The sequence below is a fragment of the Chroicocephalus ridibundus genome, chromosome 8 (assembly GCF_963924245.1).
Source record: "Chroicocephalus ridibundus chromosome 8, bChrRid1.1, whole genome shotgun sequence".
Classification (NCBI taxonomy): Eukaryota; Metazoa; Chordata; class Aves; order Charadriiformes; family Laridae; genus Chroicocephalus; species Chroicocephalus ridibundus.
In genome coordinates, this window is record NC_086291.1 from 42924817 (window position 1) to 42941784 (window position 16968).

General features: G+C 36.2%; 1 protein-coding gene across 45 annotated transcripts in view; it reads left to right on the top strand.

The window, feature by feature from the left end:
* Nucleotides 1-16968, top strand: part of RBFOX1 (RNA binding fox-1 homolog 1) — a 908679-nt gene that overhangs the window by 496941 nt on the left and 394770 nt on the right. For 37 of the 45 annotated variants that reach the window (XM_063342862.1, XM_063342866.1, XM_063342858.1 and 34 more), the window contains one exon: nt 4838-4879. The exons of the other annotated variants lie outside the window; for them this stretch is intronic. In XM_063342862.1, coding sequence (XP_063198932.1) covers nt 4838-4879 — 42 coding nt within the window. The remainder of the gene's footprint in view (nt 1-4837; nt 4880-16968) is intronic. 45 annotated transcript variants of the gene reach the window in all.

A 16968-nucleotide genomic window follows, 5' to 3' on the forward strand; every position in this document is an offset into this window, starting at 1 on the left:
TCAAATTCTTTAAAAAATTTTCCTTTATGAAAAGTTCTAAAGAGAATCAATATTTTAGACATTCTTCCACTAAACTCTAGTATGTAAGAGCTTGACGTAATGACACTTAACATATTGACCAGGTTCCGCATGCAGTCTCGAACTAAAGGAAATAAATAGTTCACTGCATATGATTCAATCCAGAGACATAAAAAAGTAAATTTAGGATTGAGATGCACTGTATTTAAAATTGCAGGATGTGCACAAGATTTGCTTCTAAAGTCTCTTGATCATTAATTAAATATGTTATGGCTTTCAGTTTTTCTCGTTTATCTGTACAGGTTTACATACTGTAACTGCATTATTTATGTTTTTCCTTAAGTGCTTAATACTGCCAGGATGCTTCTCTTAAACTGGCACAGAGAGCAAAAAAGACAAAACGAGAGAGCAAATTTGGCACTGGTTAGCTGCACAGAAAGCCACTGGTGCCCAAATGAGACCTTCCAGATTTATTTTAATAAACTTGAACTGATAAACAGATAGACAGACAGATGGCATCATTGTTTAAACTATGAAAAATATTTTTACGTTAGCTCAGTTTGGTTTGTTCCATTTTTTCTTTTTAATCTCATCCTAATAAAGCATTATCACTGAGCCTTGCTGCTTTTGTGCTAGACAGCTTCTAGGGAAGCTACATGGAAGTTCACTCTCTGAGGGAAGCTATCACTGAAATGGATTTTGTTGTTATAGCTAAAACATACGGTTTGGAATCAATTGTTTGCTGAACTTTGAACAAAGGAAACTGCCGCCATGGGTGCATCCTGCATACTGCCCCAGTTGTCTTCCTCCATTTCTTTTAGTAAACAGAACGCCATGGATGTGGTCGTAGATTGAGTCAAAAGATATTTTAAAATACAAGTTTCATATTGATACAGAAGCTGTTTGTTTTTAAAATAAACATTGTTCTATTTGTTTTGCTGGCAGATGTGGTGTAGCAGTTCGACACCCTTTCCTGATTTGTACATCTTTGTTCTTATTCACTAATTGCCTCTCTATTGTATTCTCCCACTGTTCATAAACACATCTTCTCAATCTTAAATAACATTTCCTGTTCTGGTGTCTGTGATGTTAGATTAGCAGATAGCCTTATAGATGACTAATTAAAACACAGAATTAATCATCTGCTTAAATAGTCAGTAACTATAACCCTCGCTCCACTGTACAAATATTTGATAAACTTTTTTGTTTGTTTTTTCCAAATTTTGCCATTCTTCCGTTCCATTCCCTACGACCACCTTTAGTTTCCAGATACCCAGTGATATTGGAAGTTTGCATGTTTACATAATTAGCATACATGAGACCAGCTGTTGTGAGTCAGACTGGAGGGCTGTAAGTCCAAGAAACCATCTTTATGCATGCCTATGGTAGAGGGGAACAAAGCGAGCTCCTCCGGAATTTTTTTGCAGCATCCTGGAACTTTTACGTGGCAAAGGCGGTGTCTGTGCATTTAATAACTCTCTATATGTTTTTCTTTTTTTTTTTTTTTAACCCACAGTACCTACTCCTTTATTTACAAATTGTATGAACCACCTTCTTTTTACTTAGTTTGGTGTGTGAACTGGCCACCTATTATTTTCATTTGTTGTCATCCAGTTGGTTTTTTTGTAAGAGAGAAGAAGCAATCATTCTTGCTTTTCCATATCCATGTTATTTATGATTTCACAGATACCTACTCCCAGCCATCTTTTCTCCAGGCTGAAGTATTCTGGCTTTCCTACCTGTTCCTGTTCCGATATAATTCCTTATCTTTAACCACCTTAGTCATCTTTCTGTCTGAAGACAGAATGCCTGTAAATCTATGCAGATAATGTGAGATCAGAGCCAAAAGTTTCATGCCGTGGCAAAGAGGACAACACGTTCTTTTGAAGGGTGATGTTAAAGGCACGATCCAAACATATTTTTCCCTGTATCTAAATGGAAATAAAATAGTAAGTACAAATTTCAGAAAGTCTTTCCGGAAGACTCTTCACAATCATCTCAAAAGAGCCTAAACTAATAGCTGCTGTGGAATAAACAAAGTATCTTCATAGCTTACCTAAACATGCAATCAGCATGTCCAGCCCCACGAACATGATACAGTCCATGAAATGGGAAGAATTGTTAATCTCTCCTTGTTTATGTCAAATTTTATCAGAGAGACTGAACTTGTGAGCCATGTATGGCGGTGCAGTACAAAGGTAAGAAAATCAGGATAAACACATTACAGATGAGATGGAAGGATTATCTAATTCCATATCCCATGACAGTAAATCAAATGTTAATCAATGATAAGTTTTAAGTAACAATGCAATTATTATTTTACTATTTTTTTTATTATATTATTGCATTTTGAATAACGCTTATCTCCTGTTGATTTCTATGCTGAAGATCTTTTCTACACGACTACATTTCTGGCTTCTTCTGAAGCTGTAAAATTATTACTACTCTACTTCTACTGGAGTATTAGTAATACTTAATACCGACAAAGATTATGGTTCTACTACGTTCTGCAGGCAAGTTATGAAAAAATACCCCTGTTGCAGAAGTTGGTCTCTCTAGGCATCTGACTGGAGAAAACAGGCAAATTTGACAAGAGATTGAAAAGAAAGTTTGAGAAAACCATGTTGAATTAAATAAAAAGCAATTGCAATGTTCCAGCATTCTGTAATGCACTGTACATTCTATTATATTCTCCATTTTCTCCTTCATTTTCTTCAGTCAGTCACCATGTTGTATGTACAGGTTTGTTTTAATGTCTGAAGAGTACCTTGAGAAAATACTGGAATTAATGGTAGAGGTTGAACATTTCTTCCAGAAAAAAAAAAAAGCTGCTGTGTCTAGAACACAAATGATAGAATGTGAGACTGACAGCCTTATCCAAAGAAGCTGACCAGTGAAGACGAAAAATAAGGACAAATCATTCTGGATGTTGTTTGATTTGCTAAGTGAAGCTCACGTGCTGTTAGTTTGGCAAATGACTTTCTTCATTTCTTTGTGCACCCTTTTAACTATGAAAAAACCATAGTGATATCTGTCTCGTGTTATGACTGCTCAAGGCAAAACTGTGTAAGGTAACAGTAGTGTTGTTACGTTTATAGAATAGACCCTACAGTCAAAGAGTGGGTAAATTTGATGGTTATGACTTTACACTTGTTTGTTTTTACATGTGTAAGACCATTGTCTAAACTAGAACTATTCACATTTCAATTAATATTTTTTTTTCTGAAAGTTGGAGTTAAAATCTCTGGTGTGGAGGCTTACACAGAGAAAAGCCTAAATAATAATAGTAAAAAGGAAAACAAATGAATGAAAAAAATCCAAACTCACTTCAGATTTGTTTTTTATACTTTTTTAAATAACATGAATAGATGCATCTAGAGCAGATTCAGATCTAAAATTATCTCTTGAGACTTATGTAAGTACACTTATAATGCAAATTAGTATAATCTTAAAGTAATTTATAAATGGTGTGAAGGCATGAACTTTGAAAAATGGAATCATTAGTCTGCAAGAAATAGTCACTTTAGCTGTACTTAATTTACTCTTTAGGGGAAGAGCGTAAATAGACCTGTGCTGAATTCCTTTACCTTTTCTTCCCTGTTAGAGAACATTAAGTAACATATCAGAAGAGCATTTGTTGCTGTTAAGTTTGTATTTTTGTACAGGGACTTTGTTGTAAAACTTCCACTATATATATAGAAGGTTTAGCTTGTAACTTACTTATTAGGACTCACTTTTCTGTGTTGAAAAATGGGCTGCCAGTTTTATTCTTTTGTAGGTAACCATAACCTCACTTTGCCTGAGAAGCTCCCCTTTTCATCATCATAACAGAGTAAAAATGCCTCATGCAAATGGGCATTGGTTCGTGTTTTAACTTTTTGTAAATGCAAAGTAGTGAAAAGGGTACTCTGAACCTCTGAAAATATCCTGAGAAAACATTTAATCAGATCTCTTTCTCCTGTTCTGTGAACTGTGTTTGCCATGTGTGCTAATGACAGAAATGGCAATGCGAATGATATTTACTAATAATTCTGAAAGTATTCTAAAAACCTTTATTTTCAATACAGAAAACCACAAAACAAAATGACGCCAAACAAAAACCTAGGTGTTTCAGTGCTGCTGTTCGGTTTCTTGAGCTCTTCCTAGAGGAGCCCCTTTCTTTTTGGCAGTGGTGACTTCACAAATGGTGCTGCCATTGAGTGCTGGCTCACATCTGCTGCTACTTGGTAGTGAGGTCTTGCTCAGCAACCAGCTCTCACACTCTAAGTGTGTTTCTCGTAAACCTGGCAGAAGATGAAGACAGCAGTACGGGAAAAAATATGCACTGGAATAAAGTCGTCTTCTGAGTTATTTTTATATCAAATCAGAAATGGAAGTTGTCATAGGAATAGTTTTATCACTTCTTGAAGCTTCTATATCTTTATTTCTAAGGTGTGCTGTGAATATATCTCATGGTATCTTAGTAGCGGGAAAATATTTAGAAATAGAACACAGACTTGTGATAGAAGAGAAAAAGGGAAAGCTTGTTCCTGAACTGAACTGCCCATGAGATCTTTAAAATCTCAAAAACACTTTTGTACCTTAGACTTGTAGTGGGTTCTGGTGTTAATTTCCTTTTGACCTTTGTAAATTTAAAATAATGAGTGAAAAAAATAATACCTTTTTGCAGTAATGATTCCGTCTAGATCCACATACAATATTATGTTTAGACTCATGGCTGTTTCCAATATTTATTTGTGTAAGACAGGTAGACCTCGCAGCTTTGTTGTGGCAAGAATGCTATGCTTTCAAAGTTGTTTTTTCTTTTTTCCTCTTGTAGAGTTCAAAGCAACAGATGAGTTGTGAAAGAGAACAACTAAGGGTAAGTGCAGTGATATGCAAGATGTTCTGTTTCTTTAAAACATAAGCAGAATCTAATTCGTGCTACTGACAGATGCAGTACTTTATTTAAGAACATATTTAGCTCATTTGTTGCTTGTTGGTAAATATTGTACATATCTCAATATAAAACAGTTACAGTAGATACAGGTTTTCCTTCCATAATTTAGTGAGATTTGGCAGTAAATACCTCTTTACAGGAGCTCTCTTGACATTCAGATTGCTCTTCCTATGCACCATGAGAAGCTTTAGTACTGGTATAAAGGTCACTATGTTTCTCAGACTTCCTCCACTACCGGACTGTTTCAAACAAGAAGACGCTATCCTTTGGATTTTTTGTAGTATGTGTGCTTTCAGAATGTGAAGGAACTGGTAGAAGAGGCCCAAGTATTTTAGTGTGTGTATTGGTTGTGTACAATCTGTGAACAAGATGGAGTTCCTGAACCCAGATTGCTGACCTTTACTTTGTTTCTCCCTTAAAGTGACAGTGTTTTAAACAGGTTTTAGTCCCTGCTCCCTTCAAATGTTACGTGTGCTACCTATCTGTGCAGATGCTTTTTCATCACAAGTATTTCCTTGTTCAACTGATTGCTTCTAGTATTTATTTGGAAAGGCATTAAGAACTTTAATTAATAAAAAGGGGGAGAAAAAAGCTTTTGAGTCATCCAAGTGTTGCTTAATAGACCTGCATTTATTGACACCACATGATGGGTGTTCTCTTGAAATTCCATATGCAAGTAGAGAGGAAGAGGCAGGCCTGAAGGAAGTGTAAGTTTTTATGCAAACAAAAATATTACTGGAAATAGAAAAAGCAGCATTTTTTGTTTGCAGTTTAATAAGCATCGGCAGTGTCTGCATGGCTTGCAAGTATGAAGAATATACTCTAGTCTTAAACAAAGTTGTGCAGTGTTCTTAAACATTCATCCATTCATTAGATTAGCCTCACTGACGTACCTAGACGCTTCAGCTGGTCTTCACCATAGTTGCAATAGGATTTTTGGTAAACAAGTTATGCAAGAATGATGCATCACGCATTGCCCTTGATTCTTCTCTTGCTGATATGTGACTGCATTGCTATTGTACTGAAGCTGGAGTGACAGAGCTTTGTTTTATCAGTAGTAATGTCTCAACAGAGCAGCTGTCAAGGTTAAAATATTGCTATAGTACCTGAAGGACAATCTTTTGAAGAGGCAGCAGTGCCATGAAAACACAAAGTTTTAATTTGGTGTTATTGTTTTTATTAAGTTTTCTCCTTTGAATGAAGAAAAACACTGCTTTGAAATATAATGGGAGGAGAACCCCAATTCTTTCTTCAAGTAAATATGTGTGCTTTTTAAGTCATGAATAAAATGTGATGCAGTAAAACTTTATGTATCTTTCTATTCCGGTATTACAACTTACATCTAACAATGAGCTCAGTGCTTATGATGCCTTTGTGTCGTATCAAAAAGTGACTTTTCATAACAACTTAGGAAAAAAAACATGTCTCTAACCTACTAAGATTAGGTACATCTCCTTCCACTACTGCTGTGATGTTCCTGTTACATTAAATATAGTTATGAGTGTAAACCCTGTTCCGGAGGCTGGGATGCAATGAAAGCCGTACACCACCCCAAGAGTTAGAGCTTGTGACTGCAGTATGAGAAGTACAGCCACCAAGAAGTCTCAGACAGACAGATATGGCGAGACCAACAATCACAGCGCCGAGCACAGTAGAGTTGTTCCGTTCCCCTCTCTGGTCTTCAAATGCCCAAACCCTTCCAGTACCCAGAATCTATTCTAGTTAATAAGAGCTCATCTGCTGTGACAAAAGGTCACAGTGAAATTTCAGTATACTGTGTGGAGATGTTTTGGTTGTAGTTCAGTGCTGGCACCTCTGACCCTCCATAGACATGCTGTGAACAGCCCCCCACTGCCAGAGTCTTGCACCTTCAATGCTCTCAGGGTGTAACTTGACCATTCTGTCACTTTTAGGTTGGCTCCCTAACTGAGCAACGCTGTTAAAGAAATTTTTAATTGGCTGAAATAGATTTTTCAGGCCTCCAAGAATACTTGGATGAGAGGCAGGCTCTTCACAACAAAATATAGTTTCATCCCAACTGAAAGAATTGAAATATAACAAGAGAACAGGATTAAAACAACAAAATACCAACATCCATTTCTGTGTGTTAAAGTGAGTTAAAACTAGATTATCCTTACATCACCTAATAATATAATAAAAAAGACATACTATCTCCCACCTTCCTTGCAAAGTCTAAGATGACAATGTGTCTGCCGCTCTCCTTTTTTGATTCCCTAGTCATTCCTTATTCTACAAGTCCTAAAGAGGTTCCAAAAGAAAGGCACTTTAAGAAAGGTTTGTTTAAAGCATATTAGTGCAAATAAATAATTACTAAATAGAAAGAAATATCCAAATCTTACTACAATCATTTATTCAGACAAGATTTCTCACCTCTTACCTGTTTCATTGGCTTTTACATTCCAAATGCAAAGCAGAGACTCACTGTCCTGGAATAAAGCATTTAGAGTAATGAAACTCTTATTCCTATTGGAGCCTCTGGCTATTATACATTATATTTACAATGAATGATAATTGTAATAATTAAGCAAGTCTGTGTATTTTAACCCTTTTCTGCTTAAGCTTTGACAATGACAGTGACTGCAAGGTTGGGAACTTACCTTGTAAACCTGGTACAATTCCCAGGTAGACATTAATGTCTATACCTGAATTATTTAAATGAGAATTCATACAGAAAGCTATGGGAATTTTCTCTCTAGCACAGCTGGTTGGGTGTTTGGTTTTTTTTCCATTTGGATATATAACACAAGCTGACTTGGGTATATTTCCATCCGATTTAAAAAAATAGTAATTACAAAGCATTAATGCGATTTTTTATGTTTTTCTTTCTCTTGGAAATGATTTTAATTAGCATATGCTGCCTTGATTTTTTTTTTTTGTATTTCTGTAATTTCTTTTCTTTTTGCTTTCTAATCTGGCTTCATTTAAATCAAGTTGTACTAAAAAACTAATGTGTCTCTGAAGGGAAATTGACCCATCAATATCCCTCTCTCCAGCTCGATCCACACACTGCTTCTTGTCAGTATTTCATTTAAAGAAAATAATGATAATATTTAGCCCTCCTCATCCTGTTTTGTGTTCTCCAATCCTGATTTATAAATCCTTTCTTGGATAGATATGCCCTATCTTCTTCTCTGACTCTTTCCTACTGCCACTTGCTGTTTTATGAGTCACTGTGTGGAGCTGCATGTAATTGTCATTCTGATGCATTATAAATGACCTGTAAAGACACAGAACTCACAGCTTGCTCAAAATCATTTAAAAACACTTTTCTTCTCATATTTGGGGTTGAAAAACAGACTTTGAAACATAAATGATACAGGTCATTTAAGGCTGTGAAGAAAATCAGGATACCAGCCCTAGGTAGAAATAAGCTGTAATACATAAAGCTATAAAAAAAGTGTCGCGACAGCTTCAGAAGTCTGCTGCTTCCACTGCACCTTCCTTACTGTTCTGACTTTAACCTGGGATTATGGGTTTTTATCATAGCCTAAGGAATTTTTTTTAAACTTACAGGCTAACTTGAACCTTACTGAGCTTTACACAACCTTCCTTTCAACTAAGAAATTATTATTTTGCATTATTAACTCAACATAATTGTTCGAAGTAAACTTCTGTATCTGTATTTACATGCATGAGCTTTGCTATATAAAGCGAATACTTTTGGTCCTTATGCAGCAGTACTTGATGAGCTCTCTCAGGTGGGCATAGAGCAATTTTAAACTCTAATGTTAGGAGGGTTTATAAATGTTCCTGTGAATACCAATGAGGTCTAATGGTAAATGGTGTGATTAACTTCCTTGATCTGAAATTTTAAGTGACCTAGTTGTTGCTCTAATTAACAGCTTCTTTCACATTCATTTATTATCAAGGAGCATTCTGTGGAGCCAGAGTTCCTTCTCTGGTCTGAAATATGGGAACGGCAGGGTTTTACTATCATCTTGTATTTAATATGAACATATTTTTTTTTATAGTACTCTAATTTTAAGGAAAACAAAAGGAAGTTTTGCATTCAGTATCATTCTATTTATTTTGTCTTTTGTACAGTAAATGAATAATCTGTGACATGCAGCCAAAAATGTATTAAAGTTATGCCAGGTAGAGGGGAAAACAGAAGCAAGTGCATTTATGTCCAGCATAATTTTTAAGCAACCATAATCCTGCAGTATTTACCTATCTTTGTGTCTTTGTTCAGTGCATCAATTCATCAGGTTGTAGGGTGCTGAGCTGCGTAGATTCATTTTTTGGAAAGTTTTTAAAGAAAATTTTTGAATCTCATCATTGTGGTATTAGCTTTCTCCAGTGATCTAAGAATAATCTGCTGATAATTTTTGTGTACAGTGTTTCTCTGATGCATAAGGAGGTAATTTGTGATTCAGTGGCAGATGCCAATTTTTAAATACTTTTGAGCTGAGGGGAAAAAAAAAACGTAGAAGAATAGTAGAGAGGAAGAGAATCAGAGTGGAAGCAATTTGTGAAGTAGATGTTATTTTTGAGCATTTTCTGAAATAATTTACTATGGTGATAGCATAGCAGAACTTATGTGGTGGCTGGCCAAAGAACCTGTGTTTTCAATCTCTACCTTTTCCCATGCTGGACTGGGGAAAAGGAAAAGTATATAAGCTTGTTTCGTGACTCAGTGATGTCATACCTCGTTACCAGAAAGGAACACGTAATTCGTAACGTTTCTGCAAAACTGGGCACCTAGTTCTGGCCATTAATAAAAATTTTACTGTTTTTCTTTTCTTCTGAAAATCTCTTGGTATGCATTTGCAAACAATGCGTATACGTTTTGCCTGGACTACCTAGTATTATACGTTCCTCTTTTAAAGGAAAAAGGGTTAAAAGGGGAAATGCTCAGATATTCTAATAGAGTTGGATTACTACGATGCGTGTTTACTACCCAACCTTTTCTTAGGAATTCATGTAGGCTATGCTGCATTTGACATGCTAGACAAGTGGCTTAAAGTGATCCTTCTTTAATTTCTGTAGTTATTCGTGCAATGAGCTATGTGTCATCATCTGTGTAGGTGTATGGTGAAGATACAGGTAGGTGAGATTAATAAGAAGGCATCATATTTTTGGTATTACACACTGACATGGAATGAAAGTAGAGTAAGCTCACTCACCATCTTACAAACTATGTTCCCAGTCGTTCCATAAAGAATAATTCACAGCACAGTTAGGAAAAAAAATTACTGGAACTAAGATCTAAAGAAGAATAAAAGGCTTGTAAATAGCCCACTAAACTTTTGGGGAGGGAGGTTAATTGTAGGGGTGTGATTTCATTTAAATTTTCAACTAGCTTGAATTTCATGTGTACAAAAAAACGCAACCAAAGAAATGTGGTAAAATTGATTTGAGTCCTGCTGTCAGTTCTGGTATACTTTAGGAGCCTTCCTAAACAGAGTAACTTTCTTAAGATAACACTGGCCTCCAATTTGTTGTTTAATAACCATGGTGATTATTTAAAAAGTAACAATGGCTAAGTAATGAAAATTGTTATGGTTCATGCTTAAAGTGACATAGCCTCCCACCGTAAGGATGCTGTTCTCCTCTTAAAATGCTACCTCCTAATAATATGCTCCTTTGCTCAAGAAAAGAATGTTGCAGCACTTCAGTTTCTTGAATAATGATGGTGCCAGTCATGTCAGGTTTCTTCAATTTTTTTCAGAAATAGTAAAAAAGCCTTTAGGTGTTTTCCTTGTCTCTGCTGCAGATGGAATGCTATTCAGAAAACCTTCCATTCGTTTCCTGATACTTTGCCGTGTCTCTCTGAGAACAGTAGGCAGAGGATTTTCTGTTGTTCAAGTGCCACTTCCTCTTGAATTCAACTTTGATTTTTGCACAGTCAGGTAATTTCTCAGTATGGTGCTTCGTGATTGCTGGAACTGAAGAGTTACAGTAATATTTGGTAAGGCTGAAGCAATGTTTTCAGTAACTACCTGTCCATTTAGCGTGACAGACAGATGGTGTCTAGAGCTGCAGCACACTATATGGAATTCAGCAGCTACTCAATGTATATTTAAAGTCATTTTTGTATACAGACAGTCAAGGATAGGGATTTGGTTCGTGAGGCAGTTTACTAAAGGTAATCAAAGTTCAGGAAGTGGCAAACTTCTGAAGGGATAGAAGAAAATAGATTTAGATAGTGTAGATGCTATTGAACCAGCACTCAACGTTAATTCAGTATCCTGGTGCTCTCTTTGTCCTGCTACAAAAACATCAGCAATACGCAGTACTGGATCCACACTATTCGGGAACAGCTTTTGCACTCAGAACAGCAACTTTTGATACAGGCTTTCTGCAATGACTGCAGCTTCTCTTGCAGAACACTTGCTGTGATCAGTGATGCTGTCCCAGAAAAGATTTTCTTCCTTATTTTGTATTTGTTGAGAGGGAGGTCTTTTTTTCACATAGCTTTTATAATTTCCCTTTGATCATCTTGCAAGCAGACCATTAAGTGCATGGCTTTAACAGTGTTTATAGTATCTTGACTTATTATTTCAACCTCTACTGTTGCTTACTCAATTTGACTATCAGAGATCATAGCCCTCTTCAATGTCACATCTAATTTGAGCAGCAAACACAATCTAATTTACAGTGCAGTTTCAGGGTGCGTTTTTTTGGTTGCTTGGTTTGGTTTTTCGCAGGTTTTTGGTTGGTTGGTTTTGGTTTTTTCCCCCAGGGTGTTTCCACAGGCCTTTCTGGGTTGGGTGGGGGCTGTGTGGTTTTGGCTGGGCAGTGCTGTTGCCTTGGAACATTTGTTGTTTTTTTCACTAGGGTCAAGTGAAAAACCTGAAAAAGCTTTTCAGTTGCAGGTAGATCGGCTGGATTTTTAACATACTGTTTGGTCCTTATGCCTGGTGGATTTCTATTCTCATTTACTTATATATCAAGTAACTGACTGAGCAACTAGATTTTTAAGGGCAACAAGACAGGCATTGAGAGTATTATAATAACTGAAAAAAAAAAATTTACACCAACAGTCTAAATCATGTAGTGTTATAAAGATGCATCTTCACTGGGCCACACTGACTCCTTGAACCAGTATTGTTTAGAATAGAGAGAATGAAGGAATATTGATTATAATATGGAAGTCATGTTCTAGTATTGATGGTAATGCCTTTTTATGTTCTGTAAAATCTTTCGAAGCCTTACTTGTTTAAACTGGTCAGGTTTACTTCTTTACTAAACAATTTAATTAATGCTTTTTTAAGTAGCTGCCAAACTTTTTTAAAGCAGCAAAGTTACAAGGAGGAATAAGTTAATCTTCAAGAAAAATGCAGACGCACACATCAATATTTCTATGTGTATATATATATATACGCATATATACACAAACACATATATCTGTATTTTTTATATATATATATTAAAAAAATATAGCTTCAGGATCCAGTCCTACAGCAGACTTGGTAGCTGACATGTGACAGAGCATATATACCATTCTGTTCATATAACAGGAAAAATCTTGGCTTCAGGTAGACCGGGATTTTAGAAGTACTGTATACTTGTTCTTAGTCTCTTGAATTTTTTTTAAAAGTAAGAGAACCTGGACAGTAATTGTGGTTTGTTCTATTCTGCAGCAAAATCCCAAATTGCCCTGAAAACCAAGTCTTTCTGTGTGTTCAACAGAAATGGTTTTCTTAGTACGGAATCCCAAGCTACTGTATATCATTTCCAGGAAGAAGGATAGAGAAATAAAAATAAGCTACAATAAACAAACAATACTCATGTTTTATCAAGCTGACATTAGTTTTGAGACATCTTAAAGTTTTGGACTCAAACAGGGAACTAGTCCTGTTGTTGGAAGACCAATCAAGGAAAGTACAGAATTGAAAAAATATCCTTAGTTCTGCTAATTTTTCTCCTCTTCACAAAGCCTTGGAGCAAAAATTTTGTTAGAAAAAACTGTTAAGCAACAGTTCCCCACTTCTCACTGTGTTTGCAGAAGCTATTGGGACAGTAAGAACAGCAAACAAACATCTCTGCTTACATATATACATATCTGTTTGATGCTTTCCTAATGTATCCTAATAAAGGGCAGTCCTGGAGAGCATAACCACTGGTTTGGAGACTGGTATATTTAAACATCAAAGCCTGAATTGCATCTTCTGATTTTTAGACTGAAACATGCTGCTGTGCTAAGAACAGATGTATGAATTGCTCAGAATCCCACCTTTTTGCAGTCTTGAGAAACAGCTTTGGAAGAAGTTATTTAATAAAAAAAGAGAAGGTGGCCATAATCTGTCATTGTTTTTCACATTTGGGATTTATTTTACCCCTTTATTTGTCCTGTTCATTTAATCAGGGTGAAAATACTTCTGTAAAAGTAAATAGACATATGCAAGTTGAGAAATTATTGTTAAGTTACTAGCGTTAACTACCTTCATATTGTAAACTCTCTGTCTGATATTTAAGTGAAACTGACAAAACTCCACATGATAGGTAGAGAAAATATGAATGTAAATACTGAAAGTGTAAGTATGAATGAAAATACGTGAAGTACATACTAGTTGTACCTGAAGGAAAAAAAGTTAGTCCTACTGCTTGTTTATAAAACCTCTATATTCTCCCCAAAAATATAGAGTAGATGGATTTTTTTGAATGTATTTAATCTGTACCAAGTATAGAAAAGTTTGTCAAGTTACACTGGCAGTTCATCAACAGAGCAACACATGACAATTATGTCAATACGTGTGGACCACCCAGAGAAAAAACATTCAAAGTCAAACTAAAAATTAAAAGCATAAATAAGAGCTGTAAGGAACTGATGATGAAAGGCCTGCAAATCACCATCCTAATATCCTCAGTCTCTGTCACTGAAGTGGGGTGACTCCCTTGCTCAGTCTATTGAATTATGTGCTTGAGATGTCACAGTCTTCAAAAAGGAAGGAGAAAATAAAACCAAAACAGGTGGTAGGTCCTAAAAGACCATGATGAGATTGTGATGAGAAAGGGGTAGGCCTCTACTGGAACCAGTACCATTTAATATCTTCCTCACTGACATGGTGGGATCGAGTGCGCCCTCAGTGAGTTTGTGGGTGACACCAAGCTGAGTGGTGCTGTTAATACACTAGAGAGAAGGGATGCCATCCAGAACCTTGACAGGCTTGAAGAGCGGGGCCTGGTGAACGTTATGAAGTTCAACAAAGCCAAGTACAAGGTCCTCCTGCACCTGGGTTGGGGCAATCACCATCAGTACAGACTGGGCGCGAATTGATTGAGATGGAAGAAACAGTACAGTGGGTATTTTCATGTGTCGCATGATACTTAGAGGATCTATTTTATAAACCAGGAAGTTGAGAAAGGTAAAAATGCTTTGCTGATTTGTAGTATCTTTGTGGTTTCTCACCCCTGGGAGAAGTTGACCTTGACTTAGGAATGTTTTCTCCACCACGTCTATCTGCTGTTGTGCATTTTGAAGCTTTGATCACCTCTATTATCTTTAAAAGACAGTATGGCTGGGGGGGGGGGAGGAGGGAGGAGATATAAAAACCAAGTACAGCATATCACAGGCATTTTTCATGCTCAACTAATATTGGAAATTTAAGCCCTCATGTAAAGGGGTGGCTATAGATGTATTCTAAATATGTAACCAAATGCCATGTAGATTGTTATTCCATAGGTAATGGGCAAAAAAACAGATATAATCTGTGCTCACGGGTTCACTGGGGCAATTTATAGCATTTCTCTTTCATACAGTAGTTGTCTTTTCCTTTGGATTCTTAAGATCTCTTTGAATACAATACTGAAAGTAAAAAAAAGTGGCCTTCATCTCAAGGTCACTTTCCTACTTGATAGCAGCTGCCCTCCAAAGAGCACATAATTAATAGCTTTATTACCTTGATTTAGTCATTTCCTTTGGTTGATTTTCCCTACATGCTATAGATTACTTCATATGCTATCAGCTCGTTTCTCCTGGTTTTTCCAATTCTCTAAACTACTGCTTTCTACAACTGTTTTCATCAGTGTTAAAAATCATTTATATAGCACCATAAATTACAGGCACTTTACGAGCACAGAGTAAGACACCACCTTTGCCCCAGTAGTTTCCGGTTCAGGTACATCCTTGATTTCTGGTGTACCATTTTTACTTAACACAATGGCCTGGGAATTTTAAGGTAGATTGCAGTAATCTCCTGTTTTATTCCCACAGTTTTTCATGATCAAATGATGGCTATCACACCTGTATGCCTCAATTTATGTGATGTAGATAACTAATCATTTGTTTGCTACTTAGCACGAAGGTATTGTGAACACTTCTGCTTACTAATAATTTCAGGCACACATTTTTATGCATGCACATTTACAACTAGAAGCTGCAGGTGCTGGAAAAAAATCCGGACTTTTGGTCATTCAGCTCTCACACCTCCCACACTGCCTGCCTCTCCTCTCCCCTCCCCTCCCTACTGTAACTGGCATTTCCATTTTTTTGTAATGAAAACGCCTAGGAATTTTCATGTGATATTGCCACAGTGCCTAAGTAAAAATCTGACAGCATATTCTGTAATGATGCCTTTGAAAAGGTAGTTTATTTTTTTGAGTTTGGCTCATTTTCTAGGCTCCCAACTCAAGGATATCTTACACCTGGTCTGTTTTCTGATACTTGCCTGAAAAGTAGCAATGCAAAATACAGCAAAGGAGTGTTACTGTAATTATTTACTTTTCTTCCTTCACCTCTAAATATAGATAAAAACAAACAAACAAAAAAAAAAAACACCAAACCTGTAAATCTAGGAAAGTCTACAAACTCACCAGCTCAATTTACCCCAAGCTCTGGAATGTCCAGGTGTTGGGTGCTTGTCATCTTCCAAGTCATGTGCTCAGATGGAAATGCGGAGTCCAGTATGGGATTGTGGGGTTTTCTTTCAGTTGTGATAATCTTGTATCCAGAGTATCTATTTTATAGGGAGAGACAGGAAAATATCTGAATGTTCATCAGTGACTAAAATATAACAAAAATTTTCAAAACTCACATGTATCCAAACTTAATACTTTTTTCACGCATTGACATGAAAGCAGAGTAATCATGGTGTGCTGACAAAGCCACGCAGTTCTTTCTGTTTTGAAAATAGTAAACAACGCGTACTATAGAGTTTTCAAATCTAATGGCTGCAAAATATAATAGTTTACATACTCTATTCAGTACATTAAAATAATACCTCTGACTGACCCAAAATAATAAAAAATGTTTTTTAATTATTTCTTATTTTGAAAAGGTATTAGAGAGTTATCCTAAATAATACATAATGATATTAGGGAGATATTTAACTATCAGAAAGACTTTCAACATTTTAGAGGACTTTGTGAATTATCAGATATGAAAAACCTTGTCTTTTATTTGTATTCACATAAGTTTTCTGATGGTTTTTAACTTTCTCTCCACAATAAATATGTGCTCCTTTTAGGATGGGTAAGCAAAACATATGAAGGTCACCAAAAATAACCCCCTTGATCTCAATGTAATAAACATGTCCCCTCACATTCTTCTGAAATCTTAAACTTCAAGCTTATCTGTTGTTGCTGGGGATTTTTTCATTTCTTACTTTACTCTCCAGGAAGTGTAGCTAAGAATAATGGAAAATTACTATATAGACCAGAAGTGATTTATGTAGATGAAACTAAAGGTGACACGAAAGGGCTACAGTGTTCATGAATCAGTGAACAGCAGTCAGTTCAAAAGGCTGATAAAAGTAATTGTAAATAAATTCTACTAAAATGCTCCTGGGATAAATTCTTCATTGCATTAGTTAGGTCTTCACTATCTCCCAGCTTCCGCTTTGTGCTCCTGATGGTACTGAACAGTCTCCTTCAGCAGCTACACACTTAAAGGACTGGGAAGAGAAAATTGGAACCATGTGGAAATTTTTGGGAGAAGGCTGAAGTGAAAACATGTCTCTTTCCACAGCTTCCATGAGGAGTAATTGTGGGGAATGAGAAACTTGCTATGAAAAGATGCTCCTCCACCAAAGCCAAAGGCCAATGAT